Source organism: Megascapheus bottae, chromosome 4 (genome assembly GCF_031878675.1).
Source record: "Megascapheus bottae isolate mThoBot1 chromosome 4, mThoBot2.hap1, whole genome shotgun sequence".
Classification (NCBI taxonomy): Eukaryota; Metazoa; Chordata; class Mammalia; order Rodentia; family Geomyidae; genus Megascapheus; species Megascapheus bottae.
In genome coordinates this window covers 81,836,281-81,860,148 of record NC_143512.1, presented here as the reverse complement: position 1 = coordinate 81,860,148, position 23,868 = coordinate 81,836,281, and the positions used below count along the sequence as shown (strand labels likewise).

Sequence of the window (23,868 nt, the reverse complement as noted above, 5' to 3'; positions counted from 1 at the left end):
GTCGCGTGGAAGCATCTTAGAAGCGACATTCTGGGGCTAAACAGAGGTCACAGAAACGGGAAGCTGCCCCCCACGCCCTCCTGTTTTAGGGAATAAACACGGGTGATTCTGATTCCCTATCTAGTTTGAAACCCCCCGTACTTTACAAATGCAAAGAGGTGCGCAGAGAAGAGCGGGCCAGCGGGCCAACATGGACAGTTGCTCACTGGCAAGGCAAGCCTGGACTAGAAAGCTGCCTGCCTCATGGTTCCTGAATGGGTCCTTCCTGGTCTTGATATTGACCAATGACCAACGTCCCCGGGAGCAAATGGTCCATCAGAGGACTTGTTAGGTGTGCTCCTGAACTGTGCCCTGGGTACCAAGGCAAGGTGCCCTCCTGAAAGCTGACCTTCACCTCTGCGCCTTACACAAGATCTCCCACCGAAATCGCTGGCATCCAGCCCCTAACACTTCAGCGCTTTCATGTATTCCTCAGCAATGGCTGGGTTTGGTCAGTCGTCCATGGTTCTCTCCTTCAGCATTTGGCTTTCCTAACCCAGCAATTAACCTGCTTTCCTTTGTCTATGTACAACTGACCAGCAAGAAACATCATTGAGCAGTGGTTGACACTTCACAAAGGAAATACTATTTATAAAAAGAGTCACGTCCCTCGGATTATTTTAATGGACAAACATTTGTGGGCTTTAAATTGTGAACGCCAGGATATCAAAAGAAATTCACTGAATTTTACCTTACTGCCAAATAAATACGAGATTTTTTTGAAACTTTGATCTAGCCCATCCCTACATACGAAGATGGTTAAAGTTGTAGGATCTGACCAAAAGTAACTTAGTTTGACAGCTTACTGCAGTCAGTTCATGCTCGTGGAAAACAATACTGAATAAATACATTTGTTTACACAGACTTCCTATATTGCCTATGATTATAGCTATATAATGTACCTAAAATCACCTCAAATAAACTACTGCAGTTTGAAGGGGGAAGCACCTACACTGAAAACAGAAACCTTTTAAAAATAAATATTTAGGAATCGCTCTGCCTTGAAATTGCCAGCCATTCCGTACCATCTGTCTTTAGAGGATGCTCCTTGAAGAGGCCAAACAATGGAAGTCGTGGTGGAGAGATGAGCAATGAAGTTAATTAGATCACCTCCTGTTAAGAGCTAGACTGTGGGAAGGACTGTCAGGGCAGAGAGGAGAGGAGAGGGAGTTGATGTCACCATAGGGCCCCTTCATTAAGAGTTGCTGGTACCTAGTACTTGCATGAATTTCAAATTACCTCTCAAAGTTAACCCTTCCACTGTAGGTTAACACTCTGAATGCAAGGATGCTGGCTCTCTGGTGAATCACTTGCTTAGCACACAGGAGGCATGGGCTGGGCCCCACACCAGCTGGTGAAGATGGTCATGACTGCAGTTATGGGTGGGTGATGTAGTGACATTGTTTGTCCCCTGACCTCTGATAGCCCGCTGTGTTGCACAAAAACCTGTCTCGGTTTGGAAATTAGGATGAGAAAAATCAGGCTTTGACCCCAGAACAAGACAATGCAAGAGCCAGAATTTTCCCGGCGTCTACTGAGCACCAAAGTCCGGTCTCTCCCTGGGTGATTTGGCTATTATTCTCCTTTGAGGAGAGGCAGAGAATTGCCCGCCCTTACTGGGACTTCTGTTCTCAGTCCTATAAAAGGCACTTACTGGCAGTTCGGACCAAAAGGCCATTGATTCTAACCCTTCGGGGCAAGGAGAGAGGCTGTCTGTGTCCTCACACACGAGAACAGTGAGCAACACATCATGGGGTATCCCCAGATCCCCTGCGGCTTGGAGAGGGAGAAAGGAAATGACTGGCCACCAGGCCATGGTGGGAGAGGGCCCAAGTTTCTTTTATTCAGACGCTACTATGAGTCCATCTCATAGGTGCGGATTCAAAAGTCTTTACACTACACATTTTTCCTACGTGTTAACAGTAATTCAAAAGTCTTTACACTACACATTTTTCCTACGTGTTAAAGGTATTTGCTTCCCCACAAAGAGCACCATGGGAAAAGCGCTCAGCCACAGATGTCATCCACAGGTGTCATCCCTCTTTGTGCCAGCCACGCACTCCTCAGGCTGCAGAGACCACTTCAGGTGGGAGCGATGTCCCCAAAGCCAGGCTCCTTGATGCAGGAGATGTCATTCTTCCTGTAGAAGTCGTTCTGCACGTGGTTCACGCGGCCATGGTCGCGGTTCAGGGGCTCCACGGGCTTATTGATGCGCCAGCCATAGACCGAGGAGGACAGCAACCCCACTGTCCTCTCCTGCTCCTAGACGAGATTAGCAACACGGGGGTCAGTGAACCAGGTTCCACCCAGGAAGGCACCAGTCTACTGCCACACCGACACCACGCTTGAGTCCTGTGAGCCGTGGCTGAACCTGTCCCCTCTGCTCAGAGCCCTCCCTCCAGTGTCCTCACGCCACTCTGAAAACCTAGGATCCAGGTGCCAGCCAATGGTCCTTCTCAGTCCAGGCCAGGAAATACCATTCTTATTGTGTAATTACAGAATTACCCCTAAGAGAAGCTATGTGCAAATAGAGAAACTGTCCCTACAGAAACTATGACAGCTGCGACTCAGAGGATGAGCTTTAACAGAAAGAAAGAACTTTATCACTCATCTCTTTTTAGTGGGTCCTGGGGCTTGAACTCGGCCTGGACGCTGTCCCTGAGCTCTTCAGCTCAAGGCTACCGCCCTACCCCTGAGCCAAGCCCCACTTTCTATTTTCTAGAGGTTCATTGTGCCCGGGGTGGCTTTGAACCTGGATCCTCAGCCCTCAGCCTCCTGAGTAGCTAGGATGACAGGCGGGAGACATAGCGCCGACAACTTTACTGCTCTTGCTCTCTTTAAATTACCAAATTCCATAGCCCCACAGAAGGATCAGAAAAATTCACACACAAAAGACATCCGAGAAGGAAGGGACTGCGAAAGTAATAAAGAGAGTTCCGTGAAGCAACTGAACAGCATGTTAAATATGTCTGTTCTCACACACACATGCATGCACATACACACTGTACACATATGTACACACAAGGCTACGCAAATAACCATGCACCTATACAGACCCGGACACACACACGTGTGTGTCAACACTCATTCCTGCCTGTGTACATATGAGTACACACGTGCACAAGTGTCCCTAAAGTATTTTGTTAATATGCCAACAATTCGTTAGGATTTTAGCTTAAGCTTACCTCCTCATTAATATGCAGCCCCGTGCCTTTTGCATGTTCTCGGTCATCGCGGTGTAATTTCTGGTTATAATCTAGACTCTGCTTATAAAAACAGTCATAGAGAGAAACGATCCCAGGCTGGAAATGAGAAGAGAAAGAGGACCACAGGTTGTTCAGAGGCTGAGCCACTGATGCCCAGTGGACCAAAAAGCCAACACTCTAAAGACAGGGCTGCTTTGTTTCCAGATGTGGATTGGAGGGAAGTGGCTGACACAGAGGGAAGCTGTGATGTACAGTCCACGCCCCACGAGCAAGAGCAAGAGCAGGAGCAGGAGCAGGAGGCTGCAGGGCCAGACAGACCACACGTGTTGACGGCTCTTCTCAACCTCCTGGTGACTTTGTGATAGATGCAGCACCTGAGTGGCCAGGCCACGCCTCTGCCTCTGCTAGCACCTACATTTCAGTAACCTTAGATCTGTCTAGTTGAGTTGCTGTGATGAAATGCCTTAGCCTGGGTGGTTCATGCACAGCAAAAATTGGCTCCTCCCATTGGGGCTGGAGGTTCAGAGTGAAGGTGGTGGTGGATTCCGTGTCTGGTGTGTGCTGGTTTCTCACTTGTGAGTGGCATTTCTTGTGAGAGTACACAAACTCTGCTAGGTCCCTCTTATGAGGGCACTACTCCAACTATGAACTAATGCCCAGTCGTGTCCCCAAATCCCACCTCCAGCGACCCCTGTGATGGTGATGGCGGGTAGCGTAGCAGAGGCGGGGCCCATGCCATTGAGGGATTGCAGGATCCCAGTCCCGATGACTCTTGGCTTGGGACAATGCCCTGACCCCCACGTACTCCTGCCACTGCTCCCCATGACATGAGGTAGGGTGGCTGGCGGGCCCTCACCCCTGAGCTGCTGTTCTTCTGCTTTAGCTTTGAGCCTTTAAAACTCTGAACCACCATTAATGTGTCGGGTGTTTTGTTACTGTAATGAAAAATGATTGCTGCTGAGCCCTCAAGGGAGTTAGTACACTGGGCAAGATACAAACGTGCATCGCATGTGCACCCATGAACCTGTTCACATGAAGGGTTAGACACAGGCCCGTGTGTGCGCAGTGTGAGAACCTGGCTCATGTGGTGCTGTTACTCCCATGTGGAAGCTTGCCGCAGCCTCCCTCCCTCCCCCTGCCCCCTCCCTCCCTCACTGCTGGCTCTGAAGGAGAACTTGGGCCCTGAGCTCCACCTGTGCCCCCGCCCCCTTCTCCACTTGTGCAGGAGGAAGACGGCCCCACTCCTCCAGGCCCTGAGTTTCCTGGGGAGGGGTCACTGGACCACAAAAATCCAACCAGCACAGGATGAGAGACGCACCTACCATCCACAGCAGCCACTAACCCCGAGGCAGGGACGAGGCCAGTACATGCTCCAGACAGAAGCAACCACGTCGTCTTCGACGTACTTTCTAGGGTATGTTTTTGTTTGCCAATTATTCTCCCCCACCCGTTCATGGGGTCAGTATTTATGGAGCAGCAAAGATGAGCCGGGCTCTGCTCTGATTGCTGAGGAGACAACAGTAGTGGGAATCAATCTTTCCCTCCGGTGGCTCAACAAGAGAGACCCAACAGCGAGGCAACCGAGTGAACTGGTACGTAGGCTAGTTACCAGGGGCGGCAGTGGCGAGGAGCCTTGTGGGGAAGAATTGGGAACCGAACTGGGGAGGGGACCCCGCCTCACAGTTCCCGGCTCAGGACAGCACGTGACGGGCTGGGAGAGCATCCTCCATCCTCACCGGGCAGTTGACATCAGAGCCCTGATTCCCCTTCCCACACAGCCCTTGGGCGCGGCTCCGTGTCTGGCCGCTGGGAGGGAGCTGGTATTAGCACCAGTGCATGCTGGATGCTGGTCCTGGTCCCTGGGACTCTGTTCTTTCCAACTCTGCTGGGCAATGTGCATCTCTGTCACTTCTTTCCTGCCCTGGGTGAAGCGAAGTGGAGTTTGGGGGCATAAAGTACACCATCCATCTGTCCATCCATCCATCCTTCCATGCAGTGCTTCCACACATGCAGAGGGACGCTGGCTCATCCCCTCTCCCCGGCAAAGCTAAGGCGAGGCCTTCGGAGCAGAAGCAAGGCTTTCCTCAACACAGCTTCCCCAAACCACCCTGGCGCCCGCAAAGGCAGACGGCAGCAACACTTGGCAATTTTTTTTTTAAATGTAACATTGAGAAATGTAATCAAAATCTCCACGAAGGGCATTCGCTTCTGATGCTTCCATTGCAGCGGTAGAAATGTTTCACGGGGCAGAGGAAGCAGAAGAAGAAAAGTAATTTTAAAATGCCACTGAACCGAATCTGTGTTGCTGCCACGGGCACTGTTTCCTGGGGGGATTCACCGTGGGAGACCCCTAGGGATGACGCCTTTCCCCAGATGCGCACGTGGCAGCTGGAAGATGAGACAATGAATCTTCTGGTCCAAGGGCATTCACAGGGCTGTAAACATGGGTGTGACTGGGAGTTCTGAGACTCCCTGGGGTGGCCTGCCTTAGAGGACTCGAAGCCACCAGATGGGCTCAGACTGTCAGCCTTCACTCCTGTCCATCTCCAGCAAGGGAAGCAGCTCAGGGATGCAGGACACGGCTGCCAGGACTCAATCCTTAGCTCTAACAATCACCATCAAGGCACCGTGACCGAGCTACGCTTCCATCAGGCACCCCACCCATCACTTCTGTGAAGTTGGCACTGCTTGTCTTCTACGTGGTACGTGGACTTCTGTAATCCAGCCCAGCTGGCCCAACTAGTAGACAGGGAGGCGTTACCGCCCCAGGTGGATGGAGGGGCACGCCTTCTTCATCACACCCTTCTGCTGTGATCCGCTGCCTCACCCCAAAGCACCAGAACAAGTGACCACAGACCCCAGGGCCACAGGGGGAGGAGGTGGCCGCAAACACCAAACCCCCTCCATTTTCTCCTTCAAGTTGAATCACTGCAGGCATTTCATCGCATTCCTCCGTCTTTCAGCTACGTAACTACATACCATAGACCGAACACATTATCAACATCAGGGTTTTCTCACTGGTGACTGGAAATGCCAACATCAAGGCATGGCAGATTCAGTGTTAAGTGTTGGACTTTCTCTGATGGACAGAGGGTGACTGGTTGTGTCTCCATCTATGGCCCCATTCTTAAGCAATAAAGTACCTCTCAGAGGCCTGAGTCCTACGCCACGCCCTTGGGGATTGGTATTTCTACATCTGAATTGGGTAGTGAGACTCGTCTACATTTGTAGTCAGACCAAGCGTGGATGGAGAGCTAATCCTGCTGTGTTGCTGAGCTTTAGGAGAGCCTGAAATGAGTGGTGTAGCTTTAGAGCAAGTCCTCAGTAACCTTGCTATTCATACTTTACTCTCTTCATTCTAAATGATCTCTCATCAGAAGCTTCTTGAATCCTTCAGCTGTTAAACACCAGTTTGTAAATATCTTTCGGAGGGTACCATTTCCATTGGTACCCGCTGCTCAGAAGGTCTTGGGAATGTCATTTGCCATTCTTACTGCTCTTAACACTCTTCACATGTTAATATTTTTTTTTTTGCACCACTTTTTTTCATGCATCGTTAAAGGCTTCAAGTCTTGAATTTCTTTGTTGTTTGCTCAAGTCGCACATGGCAGGAATACCTCAGCAGGCCCGGGAACTTCACGCAGTAATTCATTAGATGGCAGGGGTTCTGTCAATACTACTCAGCTCCGTGTGGTAGACAATACTGAATGAATGGGTATGGGCCTTTCTAATAAAACTTATTGAAACAGGCAGCGGGTCACCTTCGGCCAAGGGGCTTTCCTGTGCCGAGCTCAGAGTTAAAGGGCACTTTCAGACTTGTTTCTGCTCTCCTGCCAAGTGATAGGGCCCTAGCCACTTCACAGATAAGGTATCTCTCTGCCCATGGGTTGTTTTGGTCTCAGGTAATTGAAACCATTTATCAGACAGATAGATTTAGGAAATAACTGAGCCTAGCAGGCTCAACTCTGCTCATTTTCCCTTGGCCATGCCTGGTCCATAGAACTAAGGGATTCGGCTCTGCTTTTTCTGGGACCCCCAGGTACTGAATCCAAGCTGGTACATCTGCCAATTTGGTTTAATTCGGAGCTTCAATATTTACTAGCCTATGGTCCCAGCATCCTTACTGCAGCTTCAATTTAAAAAAATCATAGCTCTTCATAGCATCCAGGTGATATTTAACAGAATCCTTCAAAATGATATGCTCTGAGTTTTTAACATACACTTCAGAATGGTATGTCCTGAATTTTTTGTTTGTTTGTTTTTTGTTTTATTTTTTGCCAGTCGTGGGCTTGAGCTCAGGGCCTGAGCACTGTCCTTAGGCTTTTCTCAAGGTGAGAGCTCTACCACTTGAGCCTCAGCAGCACTTCTGGCTTTTTTCTATGTATACGGTATTGAGGAATCTAAGCCGGGTCTTCATGCATGCTAGGCAAGCACTTTAACCACTAGGCCAAACTCCCGGCCCTGTCCTGATTTTTTTTATTATATCAACAAGGCAGATAGATTTTAAAACTTTCACCACAACATGTCAAGTCTCCTTCCTTGCCTGTGTGGGGCAGTTTATCATATGCTGTGCATCAATGCCCTGCATCAGTGGTAGAATGCACAGGGAGTTAATGGGTGCTTTTCTTCTTATTTTCTTTTTAACAGGGAGTAGCTCTTCTGGGGAAGGGAGGTCACTGGTGGCGGGGACACAGCCTTCTGCCCACCCACCAGCCCTCCACATCCCTGCAAGGCTGCCACACTTCAGGAACGCTGTCTCCCAGGACCCTGGCCTACAGTGAAACCCACCTGATCCAGGCAGGCAGCCCGCCCTCCAGCCGCCCCCTCTGCCCCTGTCCTCCCCCTCCCGACCCTCACCTGCCCCTACGCCCCCTCCTGCCTTCCCTCTGCCCACCCAGCCCCGCCCCAGCTGGGCTCTTCCCCTTTCCTCCTGCCAGGCCTCTCTCCTCCTTCCCTCCCCTGTCCCCCCCTCCCCTGCCCCCCTCCCCTCTCCTGTCCCCCCTCATCTGTCCATCCCCTGTCCCCCACTGCTCCTCTCCTGTCCATCCCCTCCTCCCCTGTCCCCTCTCCCCTGTCCCCCCATCCCCCCTCCCTTCTCCCCTCTCCCCCCCACGTCCCCCTCCCTTCTCCCTTCTCCCCCATCCCTCCTCCCTTCTCCTCCCTCCCCTGTCCCCTCTCTCCCCTGTCCCCCCTCCCCTGTCCCCCTCCCCTGTCCCCCCTCATCTGGCCCCCGCCCCTCCCCTGTCCCCCCACCCCTGTCCCCCGCCCCTCCCCTGTCCCCCTACCCCATTCCTCCCTCCCCTGTCCCCCTCCCCTGTCCCCTCTCCCCGTCCCCTCCTCCCCCATTCCCCTGTCCCCCCCTCCCCTGTCCTTCCCCGTCCCCTCTACCCCGACCCCCCTTCCCCGTCTTCCCCCCCCGCCCCCGCACACCTTGGGCAGGCGGTTGTAGTAGCTGTGCTCCCTGGGGCCGCCCCCTCTCCTGTCCTCCCTCTCCTGTCCTCCCTCCTCCCCTCCTCCCCCCCCCCCCCCCCCGCACACCTTGGGCAGGCGGTTGTAGTAGCTGTGCTCCCTGGGGCCGCCCCCTCTCCTGTCCTCCCTCTCCTGTCCTCCCCCCCCCCCCCCCCCCCCCGCACACCTTGGGCAGGCGGTTGTAGTAGCTGTGCTCCCTGGGGCCGCCCCCTCTCCTGTCCTCCCTCTCCTGTCCTCCCTCCTCCCCTCCTCCCCTCCTTCCCCCCCCCCCCCCCCGCACACCTTGGGCAGGCGGTTGTAGTAGCTGTGCTCCCTGGGGCCGCCCCCTCTCCTGTCCTCCCTCTCCTGTCCTCCCTCCTCCCCCCCCCCGTCCTCCCCTCTTCCCCCCCCGCACACCTTGGGCAGGCGGTTGTAGTAGCTGTGCTCCCTGGGGCCGCCCCCTCTCCTGTCCTCCCTCTCCTGTCCTCCCTCCTCCCCTCCTCCCCCCCCCCCCCCCGCACACCTTGGGCAGGCGGTTGTAGTAGCTGTGCTCCCTGGGGCCGCCCCCTCTCCTGTCCTCCCTCTCCTGTCCTCCCTCCTCCCCCCCCCCCGTCCTCCCCTCTTCCCCCCCCGCACACCTTGGGCAGGCGGTTGTAGTAGCTGTGCTCCCTGGGGCCGCCCCCTCTCCTGTCCTCCCTCTCCTGTCCTCCCTCCTCCCCTCCTCCCCTCCTTCCCCCCCCCCCCCCCCCCCCCCGCACACCTTGGGCAGGCGGTTGTAGTAGCTGTGCTCCCTGGGGCCGCCCCCTCTCCTGTCCTCCCTCTCCTGTCCTCCCTCCTCCCCCCCCCCGTCCTCCCCTCTTCCCCCCCCGCACACCTTGGGCAGGCGGTTGTAGTAGCTGTGCTCCCTGGGGCCGCCCCCTCTCCGCGGGGGGACGTAGCCGAAGGTGGCAAGCGCCGAGGTGGGCGGCTGCCGGGGTCGGCCCCGCAGCGAGGCGGCCGTGATCTCCTCCTCCTCCTCCTCCTCCTCCTCCTTCTCCTCCTCTTCGGCCGCCTCGCAGCCCGCGGACGCTGCCATAGGTCCACGCGGGCCGAATCCACGCCGGCCGGCCCGCGTCCCGAGGTGGAACCGTTGCCTGGAAACCTCGGCCTGGGGGCGGGGCGGGCGGGGCGGGGCGTGGCCAGGGAGGGAGGGGCGAGCCTGGAAACCTCGGCCTGGGGGCGGGGCGGGCGGGGAGGGGCGTGGCCAGGGAGGGCGGGGCGAGCCTGGAAACCTTGGCCTGGGGGCGGGGAGGGGCGTGGCCAGGGAGGGCGGGGCGAGCCTGGAAACCTTGGCCTGGGGGCGGGGCGGGCGGGGAGGGGCGTGCCTGGAAACCTTGGCCTGGGGGCGGGGAGGGGCGTGGCCAGGGAGGGCGGGGCGAGCCTGGAAACCTCGGCCTGGGGGCGGGGCGGGCGGGGAGGGGCGTGGCCAGGGAGGGCGGGGCGAGCCTGGAAACCTCGGCCTGGGGGCGGGGCGGGCGGGGCTCGGGAGGGCGGAGCGCGGGAGAGTGGGGCGGGGCCAGGGAGGGTGGGGCGGGGCCAGGGAGGGTGGGGCGGGGCCCCATCTCTCACCTCTTTTGTGTCCCTTGGTTATCTCATATCGTTACAGTATCTCACCTGGTTATCTGCTAGATTGTATATAACCTAATTGGTTATTTGAAATAGGATAGGGAAGGGGGAAAATCAAGATAAGCGGGGGGAAACGGGGACCAAGACATGAGAAAGGGTATCAATGTTTGTGAAGTAATGCACCTTCCATCTGGTGAATAGAATGTAACCCTTCTATCAATTACAATAAAAATATGTATGAAAAAAGAAAGAAAACTCCAGGGGGTGAGGCTGGCTAAGCCCAGGAAGGCATGGGGGCTGTCTGGGTGGAGGAGGCGGCCCCGGGCGGTCAGATCCGGAGGTTGGTGGCTTCTTGCTGCAGGGACTTGCAGGGATGGGTGATACCACTCAATCTGGAAAGGAATTGCACAGATGGGCTCGAGAGGACCAGAAGCTTGACGAAGCCAACATTCGTACTCCAGACCCAGCGCGCTCTGTCAGCAAGGCATCTTATTTGTTTAATCGTTTATTATTGGGAAACTCTCAGCAGGTATTCAGAAAATACTTGGTGACAGAATAAGCTCAGTCACTACAGCTTGCGCGTCCCGGAGATGAGTGCAGAGGAGACGTGAGTGGTCAGGGTATACTTGGAATGTGAGTCCAGGGAGCCAGTGAGGGGCCAGGAGAGATCAGAAGAAGACAGCACAGGTCATGACCCACTCAGGTCACTAATAGCAACCGGAGCCTGGCCAGGCCCAGAACTCACTGAGAAGTCCACAGATGGCCTCCCAGAGTTTCCAGCAGGCCCAACACCAACCGTCCCCATTCCTACATTGAAGTGTTCACACTGAACTTGACCTTTGCTGCTATGGCATAGATGGAGCTCCTCTGGGCTCCATCTCCCTGGTGTTGGAGAAGCCTGGAGCTACAGGGAAAGAAAGCTAGACAGTATCTCACTGAGGTGAGAGGCTGTTTTTCCAGGGTATGTCACTGTTCATGGAAGGGTCTAGCAGGACTGACCACTGGAGTGGTAGAACCTGGTATAAAATGTGTGTGGGGAGGGGCAGAGGGAGAGGGGACACAGGGGAAGGCAGCCAGGATGGATGAAACCTTAGGAAAGACAATCACTGAAAATTCCTTCTTGGGAAAAAAAATTCCCTCTGTCATTTATTATGTATTTCAGGTTCAAGAATATACTATAAATAGTGGGGGGAAAGGGTTTAAGTTATATCGATAACTTGCATTTGCAAATTTCCAAGCTGGGAAAGGAAGAATAAAAGAAATATGACAAACTCTCTTTTTTATTTTTTCTTGCCAGTCCTGGGGCTTGAACTCAAGGCCTGAGCACTATCCTTGGGCTTTTTCCTTAAGGCTAGCACTCTGCCACTTGAGCCACAGCACCACTTCCAGCTTTTTCTGAGTACGTGGTACAGAGGAATGGAACCCAGGTCTTTGTGCATGATAAGCAAACACTCCACCACTAGGCCAAACTCCCAGCCCAACAAACTCTCAAAAGAAGCAAAGGGACAACAGACAAACTGGGGGGACAGTAAGTATGTACAGGGCCAGATCTGCATGGGTGTTGGAAGTGACCCCAGTACTATGGGATCCTCCAGTCCCACTCAGCCCTGAGGCCTTGTGCTCAGAGCTAAGCCTGGTCTCACCAAGCCCCTGCTTGGTGCTCAGAGCTGGCATTCTTCAACTCTCCCGCTGTCCTAGCCCAGCTCCAATGCACACTGTGGCTGTGTGCATGTGCCACATTGCACAGGGCCACTGCTGCCCCGACCTCCGAGGTCTGCCCCTGCCCTCAGGGGAGGGGAGGGCTGTGGCCATGGGGAGAAGAGGAACAGACATCACCAGCTCCAGGAAATGGACAGTGGAGGATCAGAAGCTGCAGTGCCCACATGGCCGCTGGAAGCCTTGCTGTTCCTCTGAACAGACTTAGTTAGAAGCACTTTTGTTCTGAGTCACAGGAGGGCCAGAGGCAGCTCCTTGGAAATCCTTGTTAACTGAGGTGAGGAAAAGTAGCCTGTGTATTCACTCATTCATTCATGCCAACAGCTCCTCTTCCCTATTCGTTTTCTCTTCCGTTAACCTGCTGCTTGGAGATGTTTTAAAACAAGGCTGACATATATCTAAATCTTAAATCAAAAAGCTTTTTGTAATTATTGCTATCAAATTGCACTATAAATTCATTTATGTAATCTAAAAGTGGACTTTAATTCACAAGATCTAACACGTCTGAAATGTAATTGGAGGAATCAGTTCTCTGGATGTACTGTTTTCTGATGGATGCTTGTAGCCAGCCAGCTAAGAGTGCCGCCTAGCAAACTCAAAGGACCTCATGGAGTCCAGGCAAGGGTCAGGTAACTGGTCAGGGAAGGGATGAGAAAAGCTAGGGGAGAACAATGGAAGGAGCCACATTGATGAAGACACACTGTACTCACACAACCACTTGATAATGATAGTAGTCGTGAAAATCACTTTAAAATGTGAAAGAAAACTACATCAATATATAAAAGTTCATGAACTCGTAATTACCCTAAAACAAGCAAACCAACCAAAAGCCTTGTGGTTCACCAATCCTTATTACTGAAATAAGAAAAACATTCTAGATAATTTTTTTTCTGTATAAAACTTGTACAGAGTACAGGAAGAGTTGGGATAATTTTTTTGTCTTTATAAACAAAAGAATAAAAAGTAGTGAATCACTTTGGATTTTAAATTTTTGTTCGGAACACCTACTGAAATAATGGCTCCAGGTTCCAATCAACAGATGGTAAATCTAGTAGGGAAGAGACAAAAACAACTGATGTAGGATGCAGATCCTGTTGGGCATACATGTAGGAACTTTCATACCAGTCTTACCAACACCAGGAAGAGAGAACCAGGAGGAAAAACATATCTGATCATGTTTCCTTACCTAAGCTGACTTGTGGTAGCTCATACTCATAATCTAATACTCAGGAAGCTGGGGTAGGAAGACCATAAGTTCCAAGATAAGCCTGGACTATTCAGCAAAGATGCTAAGAAAAAAAGAAAGAGAGGAGGGAAGGTCCAGGGTAGGTGTAGAGGATGGAAAGGAGACGAATGGGGAAGAGGGAAGAAAAGCTTGTTGCAATGATGGATAGTTAGGAAAAATTACTGGTCATAAATGCACGCTGAAGTATCTTATTTAGGACAAAATGAACTAATAGCTGGGATTTCTCAAGAAACATTCTATTCCAGTTTAAAAAAGAAAAAGGGGAAGGATACATGAAATGTGATTGAAAAATTATGGTAATTTTTCATGCCAAACAGAGGGATTCATGGGGATCCATTATACAGGTTTTTTTTTTCTCAACTCTTATATGTGCTCAGAATTTTCCATAATAAAAGTTAAAAACAGTAGGGTTATTAAGAGATACTGTTTCTTGCAAACATCAGAGCCCAAAATATCAATTCAACCCACAAATTGCATGCGTTATGTACCAAAGGCTGTGGGAGTCGGCAAGATTTTTTTCAAGTCTATTAAAGCGAAATTTCTTTTGATGGAGCCCCACAGCCAAAGAACAACAATAAAGTGTTAGGTGTTCTGTCTCGTATGGAAAAGAAGAGTGCACAATCAACTAGTTTGAGAAAGGGATAGGCAAGGTTCTGGAAGAACTGGGGGAGGGTGGGAGACATAAAACCCGCAGGCGGTGGGCACAGCCAGCAGAAGCAGAGAAGTCCTGTGAGCTGTACCATCCCCGGAAGGGCTTTGTCCCACACATCCGTATCTGACGCTCTGCAGCTGGACTGGGAATCTGGTTTCTTCTGGACAGGCAGATCCCCTCCTCAACACCCTGTCCTCAAGAAGGCAGCTGTCACCAGCTGGAGTGGACCCATGGTTGTATGGAGCCAAGCAATTCCTACACGATGTCCAGTTGGAGAGAATCTCGGCCTTGAGATGCTAATTGACTTGTTTTACCACCATGGAGTCAAGATCACACCCAAGCATGTTCAGTCTCCTAGCACCTCTGCTTTGTTTTTAGAGAATTGGACGCTTGCTGTATGTGCAAATAAACTCACTCCAATATAACCAACTCTGCTCCTATTCTTTCTTCCACATTAATGAAATTTGCCACATAATACCATCTCCAAAACATCTCTCTTCAGTTAGCACAGCATGGCCTCTCTTGTCTAGGCCTGGCTCCCTCAAAAGGAAGATAAGGAAAACTGTCATCAAACTGACCACAACCTGCTTCCCCACTCACATGTGTCCACATGCAACACACACACACACACACACAGTGCACTCTCCTCTACCAGTCAGTGTTTACATACCACCAGTCTTATGGATGTTGCAAACTTTGCTGTCCCCTAGTGACTCGTTAGAATAGTACCATGGCTTTATAGAATTTTCAAACTTGTTTTATTTTTTGAAACTGATATACAACAGGTGATGAGTGATTCCAAAGTGTCAGCTGTTTGGTACTAAGAGCTACCAGAGTAGATGTGTGTGCTGGTCCAAGCAGAGACATTACATTAGTCACGAAGGCACAGTGTTTCAATGCCATGACTTTCTAATTGGATGGCTTGACAATAATGCATTCTTAATGGTGAAACCAGAAACCCTACATCCATTGGGATTATTTTTATAATATATATACGCACATTTAAGGATGAAAAATTCTTTCAAAGGGTGCCAGAATTAAACCAGGCATCCTTTCCGGTCTTCCTCCCTTTCTGCTCCACACGGGGCCTTGTGGCTGTGGCACTGCAGCAGTGGCTCCTCCCCTCTGCCTTCTAGAGCTCAGCTTACAAATCACCCCAGAGCCCTTCTCTCAGGCTCTTTGTGTGTCCAGCCTTCAGTGTGCTTCCAGGGTTCTGACAGGCATTGCTTCATCCCCTTCTCACTATCATCACAGCTGTCCTGTGGTTATTGAAGCAGGCAGGGAACATCCAGAGGAGGAGAAAAAGGCTCCACAGCGCTTCAAACACTGGCATCCCAGCTCTACAGGTAGTGTAAACAGGAGGGTGGTGTGGCTACTGAGTTGGGTCAATGTCTTTTTAAACTGTAAGCTGTTAACCTGCACAGGGTCGTTTTGCGGCAAGGACAAGCTGACTGGGAAGAATCAACAGACACAAAGGATGCCACAGATGCATTCAGAAAAGGAAGTTGGCCTTGACCAGATCTAGACTGGTTAGTGATGCTCTCACAAACTAAGCCATCCCCGAGGCTACGAGAAGCCACAAGCGGGAAGAAGTAAGTGATGGCTGAGAGCCTTCCAGGGAGCATGGCCTGGCCACCCCCCTAGCCCCAGAGTAGCCCTCGCAGCCTGAGACACAAGCTCACGACCATGTGTGTGATGCCGCCAGAGGCTGACACACAAGGCCACACTCAGCAATGACAACAGCGGGGCCTACCGTGCTGCTGGACTCCTGAGCTGACACACCTGACCACTCATGCCGTGGCTTCCCAGGACCAGATTCAAATTGCACCTTCATCACTAGTGATGAATGAAGTGAGCATGCATCCTCTCTGTGCCAGCCCAGTCATCTGCACAATGGACGTGATCTTGAGATCGGAACGCAAAGGAGATCCATAAGCATTTGGCCTACGTGTCCAGCAAGGCATAGAGCATGGGGCGATCAAGCTGGCTCTACCCCCATCTGCCTTGCATTTATTAAGAAAACACAGGTCTCAAGTTAGATTTCATTCCTTTATTATATATTCAATCAATTTGTCTGATTCATGATACATTAAATTACAATTTTATATCTGCCTCTAGTAAAAGTAGACATGCTGTAAGAATATGATCTTTTCAGATCAGTGGTTTCTAAATATTTTGCTCAGTGGCTAATTCACCATTAAACCATGTCTCTGAAAGACACAAGTTCTTAGGGCTGGGTGCAGTGGTCACACCTATATTCTCAAGTACTTGAGAGATGGAGTAAGTGAGGTGACAATTGGAGGACAGGCTGGGCAAAAAGCTAAGGAGACTAAAGAACAATCTAGGCATGTAGCAAATGCCTAAGAGAAGGCAGAGGTAGAAGACTACAGGCCTCTGTGAAAATTAAAGCAACATGCAAGCCTGAGACATCAGTTCAAATCTTAATACAAAAGAGAAAAAGCTGGGCACCAGAGGCTCACATCGGAAATCCCAGCTACTCAGGAGACTGAAATCCAAGGATTGCAGTTCAAAGCCAGCATATCTAAGAAAGTCCATGAGACTTTTATCTCCAATCAACCAGCAAAAAGCAAAGCTGGCAGTGGAGCTGTGGTTCAAGTGGTAAAGTACTAACCTGGGACACCAAAGTTCAGGGAGAGCACCCAAGACGTGAGTTCAATCAAGCCCAGGAGCAACACAAAAACAAACGACAAAACCCCACAAATTCTTTTACTCTATAGAGTCCTGCCCCAGAACTTCTTGTTACCTCTGCATAGCAGAGTTCTGAGAAAATATTTTGCTTTGTAAATACTCTACCACCTCCAGTCTGGTTTTAAACCTCTCCATGTCATGGTAGGAGACCTGTGAGGGGAGAAAAGGAAAACCCATCACAGCCTCCACACACACCTGCCTCATTTCCCACACTCCCCTCACCGTGGGTAATGAACTTTAACTTGCTTAGATGCCAATCTAAGGGACAACTCACTTGGGTCTTTTCTTGTAAGATACACTAAACTCACATATGACCAAACAGCAGAACCCTGCAGCTTATAATTATAGAACCAAGGATGCCCCAAGGAGACTTATCAAGCAAGGCTACTGTGGAACCAACTGTTTGCTTTATTATCTTTGTCCTGCCCTGGTGTTTGGTTGGGGCAGGTGGTGAGGGGGCTACAAAACTCTTATTTTGGCCTTGCGTGATGCATGAACTGCTGTTTGCTCAAATCAACTCTGACTTTATTACACACTGGCATACTTCTTGGTAAACTACAAAAAGCAAATGTGAATTAGGAACTTGGGGGGGATTGAGGCTGCGAGCCTGGCCTAGTGGTAGAGTGCTGGCCTAGCATGCATGAAGACCCGGGTTCAATCCCTCAGTACCACATATATAGAAAAACCAGAAGTGGTGCTGTGGCTCAAATGGTAGAGCACTAGCCTTGAGGAAAAAGCCCAAGGACAGTGCTCGGGTCCTGAGGTCAAGCCCTAGGACTGAGGGGAAAGAAGAATTTTGGGGGTGGGGATAACATCATACCTGAACAACTTGGTAGCCAAGCAGCTGCAGATGTCTTTGCTTAATTGCTTCTTTTCCTAGTAAGTGTTTGCTGCCATAGCAAAATCTTTTGGGGCCATCAATACACAGTGCTACCCTGAGGAGGAGGAAAGAAATGTGTCTGATAAAAAGTTTCAAAGGATTTGTATACTCCTATGTGCCAACACTATTTAAAAACAAACCTCAGACAGTCCTTCAATGTGTGGAGAAACCAGTTCATGCTATTAACACAAGTTTATAAAACATCTGAGAACTTTACATAGAAGATATGGAAGAAGATGTGCTCTAATTTTTAGAAGAATGTCTTTGCTAACATGAAGTCAGTTCTCACCTTTTATGGACATCCTCATCAGCTGTGAATGGCAATGCAAATCCTTCTTCATCTAACTTAATTTCAACATCTGGTCAGAGAAAAGGAGACATTCCTTGAGTGCTATGCCACAAACACTGCCTTCCCACATGCCTTGTCCCGGCGGCCGGATGTCTTCCACCCTGCGGGAAGCAATGGGCTGCGGCTGTGAAGTAACCATAGCCAAACGACAGTGAGAAGTCTAACTTCATGGCCTCTGGCATCAAGCATGACAGCCACAGCTAGAGGCTGAGCTGCACAGAGCGGGGTCTCACAATCTTGAGTGTGATAAGAACCACCCACACCTTGCCTATCTCCCTATGCAGGTCCAATATCCGGGGTCCAGAGGAAAGCAGACTCTTACGCAACTGTAGCTTCAGCTCCAGCATGCAACTGCCCCATCCTGCATTTTTCCTCACAGACATGACCCCCACCCCTCCTCACTGCCATTCCTTCCGTAGAAGGGAGAGGAACCAGACGTCAACTGCTGTCCTTCATGAGGTGATTCGTCAAGTCAACCATGAAGAAAGGAAGGGCAGACGGAGGACTTGTCTGGTAAATGGCTGCCGGACGGTCTGCATGGGGAGGTTTGACCTGAGTCTCCGGGTCAACAGGCCTGAGCCACAGGAGGCCATTGCACAGTGGCTATGGGGCCAGTGCACATGATGCGATGGACTTCCCGTTTTTAATGTTTTGTTTAAAGAGCCATCTACGAATGGCCCCTGTCCTGACAAGCCAGCCAACAAGAAGTATGCGAGCACTTGCTATCTCCAAGTGTGAGACTTCCACTTCATCCCCGAGCAAGTCCAGGAGAGGAAGAGGCAGGCAGACCAAGTGAAAATCCACCTATAACATCAGTTACACACACAGGATGCAGAGCTGTCTGGTCTAGCCACGAAAAGCCTGTGGCTCACTGCTCAGCCTGTCCTAAGGGAAGGGAAGAGACCAGCGGATACTGGGTCCTGAATGTCACCAAAAGAAGTCAGAGCTCCTCAGATAAACACAAAATTCCCACTCCACTTACCTATGGTGTAACAGTAAGGTGTCAACACTTTCGAAGCGAAAAACATTCTTGACCCTAAAAGGTCAATCAGTCCCATCGCCACGTGCTTATACAGGGGAAAATCCAGAGGGGTCTCCAGGGAGCAGCAGGGGGTGAAAAACGACTTCACTTGATATTTAGGAAGAAGTTTCGGACCCTAAAATTCATACATGAAAGCATAAAAAATAAAAGAAATCAAGAATTGAAGGGTACATGGGTAAAAAAAATGTCTGATGCAAGCTTACTTTATAAGCATGATAGCTTTATATAACTTTGGGTAAGGGCTTTTTCCAAAGTGGTAGTTCATAAGAAAGTTACAGTTCAAAAATCAACTATTTGAGAAGTAGTCCCCACACATAGAAAGAGAAAGAAGGAAATTGACAGAGAGGTGAAGAATGAATGCAACAATGCTCACATTTTAAAAACTGAATTTTTCTAATTGTTTCAAGAGCCTTAATTATTCTTAACCAAAATTCTTAAGAGTGACAAAAAAAAGATCCAGGATAAATATGGCAGTTCAATTTAGAAAGGCTAGAGACGAAATAAATGGTGTTAGCAAATTGGTTATTCAACTGCAAAACAGCCACACTAAATTAGTAGCATCCAATACAGCATAAAAGAAATTCTAGGCGCCATAAGATGGGTAGTATGTTCATTCTATTCTTGAAAATTGGTCAAGAACAGATTTTAAGTGTGTTCACCACGAAAAGAAAAACATATGTGTTGATATATATTGTGGAATGGTCAACTGTATATTTAAGAATACCATAAACAAGATATACATAATTTAGTTTTAAAATGCCTAAGAGATTTCATCCAGTGTTGAATAGCCTACATGATGGTCAGATAGAGAAAGCCAGAGGTCACAAGACAGAGGTCAGTGGAAAAACTAAAAACTTCCAACATGTCCTCAATAACCGTTAACTTAAAACATTGTACTTTACTTAACAGGTCCCATTCCACTCAAAGAGAAAACTGAGGGGATGTTTATGTGTCTATGTACACCTGAGAACCACTCAATAGGAGACAGCAGGGGCGTCCCCAGTCTTAGCCCCTCTTCCCAATCTCAGATCCTCTACTGAGGAGAGGGAGGACGACAGATGGGCTGCCGAGCCTGGGACAAAAACTTCTCAAGCTCAACAAGGTGTGTGCCATTATAAAGATGGATCTTTATAGTGCTGTAAACAAACTCCACCTAAACTACACGGCCAGAGAAAAGTAAAAATTGTAGCTTGGTGTCAAAAATACACTCAGGAAAAAAAAATACACTCAGCAACAATGTAGAATGTGTTTGAACCAGAGTCACACTTTGATAACGAACAGCTATGGGAAATGCTCAGATTCTTTGAAATCCTCTGAGAATCTGGGAATGCTGGCAATCACAGGCACTGTGGGCATTGTGGTAGTTGATGAAATCTTAGGAGCCAGACACACAACATGGATCCTTCCAGAAGAACACAGAAACGGGGAAATTATCGAAGAAAAGTAACTCCAAGTAAATGAGAAAGTTCTGCTTTGTGAGGAAATTACTTAACCAGATCAAAAGGATTTTAAGAACAAAAGAAAACCATCCATCACCATTTTACCTTATAGAAAGGGCACTCCAGGATGGATGTGAAGAAAAGTTGGGTTAGCCGGGCCAGACTCAATTTGTCCAGATACAACTGTTCACCTGAAAGAAAAAGCATCTGTCACTGCTCAGTTTGATCAAGCATGACTGATGAAGCTGTATTCCCCCAGGAAATAAACCTCTTTGACGACACAAGTTAAAATTGTGCCATGTTCTTTCACCCATAGAACCAAAAAAACTTTTAAAAGTTTGAGCTCCTAGCCACAGAATCTATATGAAAAATAATGCCATAAATCTGGAGTTGATCATGTCTGGTGGTCTCGAACAAAATGAACCCTATCATGAATTCTCCTTTCAAAAGGTTATAGTTGGATGGGGTTGGGAGTTTGGCCTAGAGGTAAGTGTTTGCCTAGCATGCACAGACCAGGATTCAATTCCTCAGTACCACATACATTGAAAAAGTTGGAAGTGGTGCTGAGGCTCAAGTGGTAGAGCTATAGCCTTGAAAAAGTCCAAGGACAGTGCTCAGACCCTGAACTCAAGCCCAGGACTGGCAAAAAAAAAAACCCAAAACACACACAAAAAAGGTTATACTTAGGGTGAAGGATGAAAGGGGCATCACTAATGAAGATGCACTGTACTCACAAACTGCCATGTTGAACTGAAACGCCTGGAACAACAACTTAACGACTACTTAAAAAAATAAATAACAATTACTGATGCAAGACTTTGTCACATTACACTGGTTCTTTCCAGCGGCATCACCATGGAAATACCATCTATCTCTTCTAGGCCCGGAGTTCGCTTTCCTCCTTTCATACAATGTCCCAGAATTCTTGCTGCCCTTATCCTACCATGCATCACTTAAAGATGTCCAATCATTCCAGAAGGAAAACTAAAGGCAGATTACTGCTCAAAACTCACAACCTATGACCGAAAATATCCAGACTTCAAAGGTTTACCTTTTCCCCAATAGTAGGTCATAACCAACCCACCTTGTAATCGTTGAAGAAAAACGGGACTGAAGAGACGGGCCATGAAGTTGACTGGATGGCACTGTATGAGCGAACATGAATGCAGAAGTCTCAATAGGGTTTTGGGTGGAAAAGAACTGAAATGCGTGAACAGCACACTTTCCAGCTTTGTAAATAAAGCAGAGGCATTTGGCGGCTGATAATTAAGCTTTCCAAATGGTTCAATTAGTTCAGCAATCTGAACAGGTGAAAATTTTTCTGATTGGCAAACAAAAGTTTCTGCCACTGCATTGAGAATAGGTTTTGAAAGAATCAGTTTTTTACTACAGTACTCTATCACTTTGCTGGTCACTGCAGAATCCAAGGTGAGACAGAGTGAAGCTATGTGTTGCTCTAGGGCTTTCATAAAAAACCTGTCATAGTGTCCAAAATATATGAAGGCCTCCAAGACATTTCTGAGCTCTTCATTTGTGAAGTAAGGAACGTGCCGAACAACGGATTTGCCCAGTTTTATAATCAAAGGAAGTGCCTGAGTTTGATCCAGAACTACGAGTGCAGTGAGTATGTGACTAATTGATTTAGGACTTAGATAGGAAACGACTGAACGGGCAAAGCTATTTATTGCATGTAAAAATGGCTGGTGTTGGTCTGCTTTATCAGGACATGCCTGTAGCATTCTGTAAATGGCCACAGTATCCTCCGGGGTTAATGTTTCCAATCTTTCATCCTGCAGTTGGCACAAAATCAGTTCTAGCATTCCACAAGTTGTACCCTGTAGTCTAATCAGACTTTCTCCAAGAACACAGAGATTGTGGATTTCCAGGTCTCCTCTTTTGAGTCGATTGTGGCATTCTGCCACCAAATTTATTATCAGGCGACTTTGAGGGTCTATCTGCAACAGAGTAAGTGCTTGCAGACCGGTCACCAGAGCAGTGTTGGACAGATCCGAGGGTGTTTCCTCAAACCGGAAGCATAAAGTTTGGAAGACACTATGTTCTAGGACTTCTTTTGGCAGACTTTGATCATTTTCCCTTTTTTCCACTTCACAAATTCGCTGTAAAACTGCAGCTGCCATGGTGTCTGGCAGAGCTTCCAGTGTGCTAATAAAACTTAACACTTCTTCTGACGAGGTGAAGTTGTTCAGTTGCCTGTAGAATGCCTTTTCATTCTGCTTTGTAATTTTCTGTGTAAGCATGTCCCAGCCTTGCACTTGGGAGCCAGCAGAGTGAAGGTCCTTACTGTTTTCTGAATGGAACTCTTTACAAAGAGCATGATGGAATCTGATCCTGAGAGGCCCAGGTTGTGGGGAACAGAACCAAAGGTGCCGAGATTCCAGGAGGACTCCAAGGACAGGACTTGCCAGCTGCTTTCTCATAGCAAGTGGAGCTCCGGAGCTCCAAAGGTGAGACAGATGATACACGTTCCTACGCAGCCAGATTAAAGCCATGCCATCATCGGATTCTCAACTCTTTTTGGTTCACAAAGAAAAGAAGAAAAAGAAGCACATGGGTGACCTCACACAGATATGACTTACGCATCATCAATGCTTTCTAAACTAAGGATGTATTATCCCCCCCCCCACAGGGGCTAATACTCATTTTCCTGCTACCCGCCTCCCCAACTAATAAGACTATGAGCAGATGTTGTTCTGAGGGCTTTGGGCATAGCTTCAGGAGCCACTGGTGTGATTTTACAACCGAGGGAGGGGAGTGGTAACTGCGTCCAGGGACAGCAGGGATTCAGCTCTGGCGGCTGGCTCTTCCTCCCGCCTGTCGTGCACGGGCAGAGGGAGGAAGGATCGCCTTGGATCTCTGCATGTATGTGTTCATTCAGCCGGTCCCGGCGCTCGAACTCGGGACCTGTCCCCAAGCTTTTCTCTTCTTGTGGCCCAGGACTGGAACGTCAGCATTGCATTTTATTTTTATTTTATTTTTTTTCCAGTCCTGGGCTTGGGCTCAGGGCCTGAGCACTGTCCTTGGACTACCTCTTGAGCCTCAGCACCACTTCCGGCTTTTTTAGTTTTCTGTGCACATGGTACCGAGGAATCGAACCCGGGTCTTGGTGCATGCTAGGCAGGCACTCCACCACGAGGCCACACTCCCGGCCCCTTACTTTTGTTTTTAAGGAAGGGGGAGGCCGGCGGAGGGCCGGCGGGTCGGGCGGGCAGGGCTGAAGAAGGAAGGTGGGGAAGGGAAGCCGCACAGATCCCCCACCCCCCCCCACCCCACCCCGGGGGCCTGGGCGGCGGGCGCCCGCGGGACCCCGGGGTCGCGCGTCCTCCCGGAAGGCAGGAGCTCCAACGGGCCTGCAACCCCGGCCCACGCGAGGGGCCCCGCCCGCGCCGGCGAGGAAAAGCCCCCGGGCACACTTACCTCTCCGCGGACGCGAGACGCCCGGGCCGGAGCGCAGGGTGCAGAGCCCGGCAGCTGCCGTAGAGCGGCGGGAAGGAGAATTCCGGTTACCCAGGGGCCCGC

The 23,868-nt window shown here is 49.8% G+C and overlaps 2 protein-coding genes across 2 annotated transcripts; both read right to left on the bottom strand.

The window, feature by feature from the left end:
• Window positions 1-1,969: 1,969 nt before the first annotated feature.
• Cfap90 (cilia and flagella associated protein 90) lies at window positions 1,970-9,805 on the bottom strand. Its single transcript, XM_090332143.1, has 3 exons — window positions 9,568-9,805; window positions 3,225-3,341; window positions 1,970-2,301 (listed from the first exon to the last, which is right to left on the bottom strand). The coding sequence occupies exons 1-3, from the start codon at window positions 9,766-9,768 to the stop codon at window positions 2,122-2,124; spliced, it is 498 nt and encodes a 165-aa protein (XP_090188269.1). The 5' UTR covers window positions 9,769-9,805; the 3' UTR covers window positions 1,970-2,121.
• A 6,161-nt stretch (window positions 9,806-15,966) lies between these two features.
• Fastkd3 (FASTK mitochondrial RNA regulator 3) lies at window positions 15,967-23,852 on the bottom strand. Its single transcript, XM_090332142.1, has 7 exons — window positions 23,767-23,852; window positions 21,416-22,862; window positions 20,437-20,522; window positions 18,833-19,007; window positions 17,791-17,860; window positions 17,442-17,556; window positions 15,967-16,771 (listed from the first exon to the last, which is right to left on the bottom strand). Exons 2-7 carry the CDS (start codon window positions 22,839-22,841, stop codon window positions 16,673-16,675), a joined length of 1,971 nt encoding a protein of 656 aa, XP_090188268.1. The 5' UTR covers window positions 22,842-22,862; window positions 23,767-23,852; the 3' UTR covers window positions 15,967-16,672.
• Between the last annotated feature and the right edge of the window lie 16 nt (window positions 23,853-23,868).

What these genes read in the sequence shown, in the direction of transcription:
- Fastkd3 (XM_090332142.1), bottom strand. Translation starts at nt 22,841, where the DNA reads ATGGCTTTAATCTGGCTGCGTAGGAACGTGTATCATCTGTCTCACCTT. An exon ending in TGGAGTGCCCTTTCTATAAG is followed by an intron (nt 19,008 to 20,436) that starts GTAAAATGGTGA and finishes TATGAATTTTAG; the next exon opens with GGTCCGAAACTTCTTCCTAA. An exon ending in TTGGCTACCAAGTTGTTCAG is followed by an intron (nt 16,772 to 17,441) that starts GTATGATGTTAT and finishes CTCCCCTCACAG; the next exon opens with GTCTCCTACCATGACATGGA.
- Cfap90 (XM_090332143.1), bottom strand. Translation starts at nt 9,768, where the DNA reads ATGGCAGCGTCCGCGGGCTGCGAGGCGGCCGAAGAGGAGGAGAAGGAG. An exon ending in ACTACAACCGCCTGCCCAAG is followed by an intron (nt 3,342 to 9,567) that starts GTGTGCGGGGGG and finishes TCTCATTTCCAG; the next exon opens with CCTGGGATCGTTTCTCTCTA. An exon ending in GGCTGCATATTAATGAGGAG is followed by an intron (nt 2,302 to 3,224) that starts GTAAGCTTAAGC and finishes AATCTCGTCTAG; the next exon opens with GAGCAGGAGAGGACAGTGGG.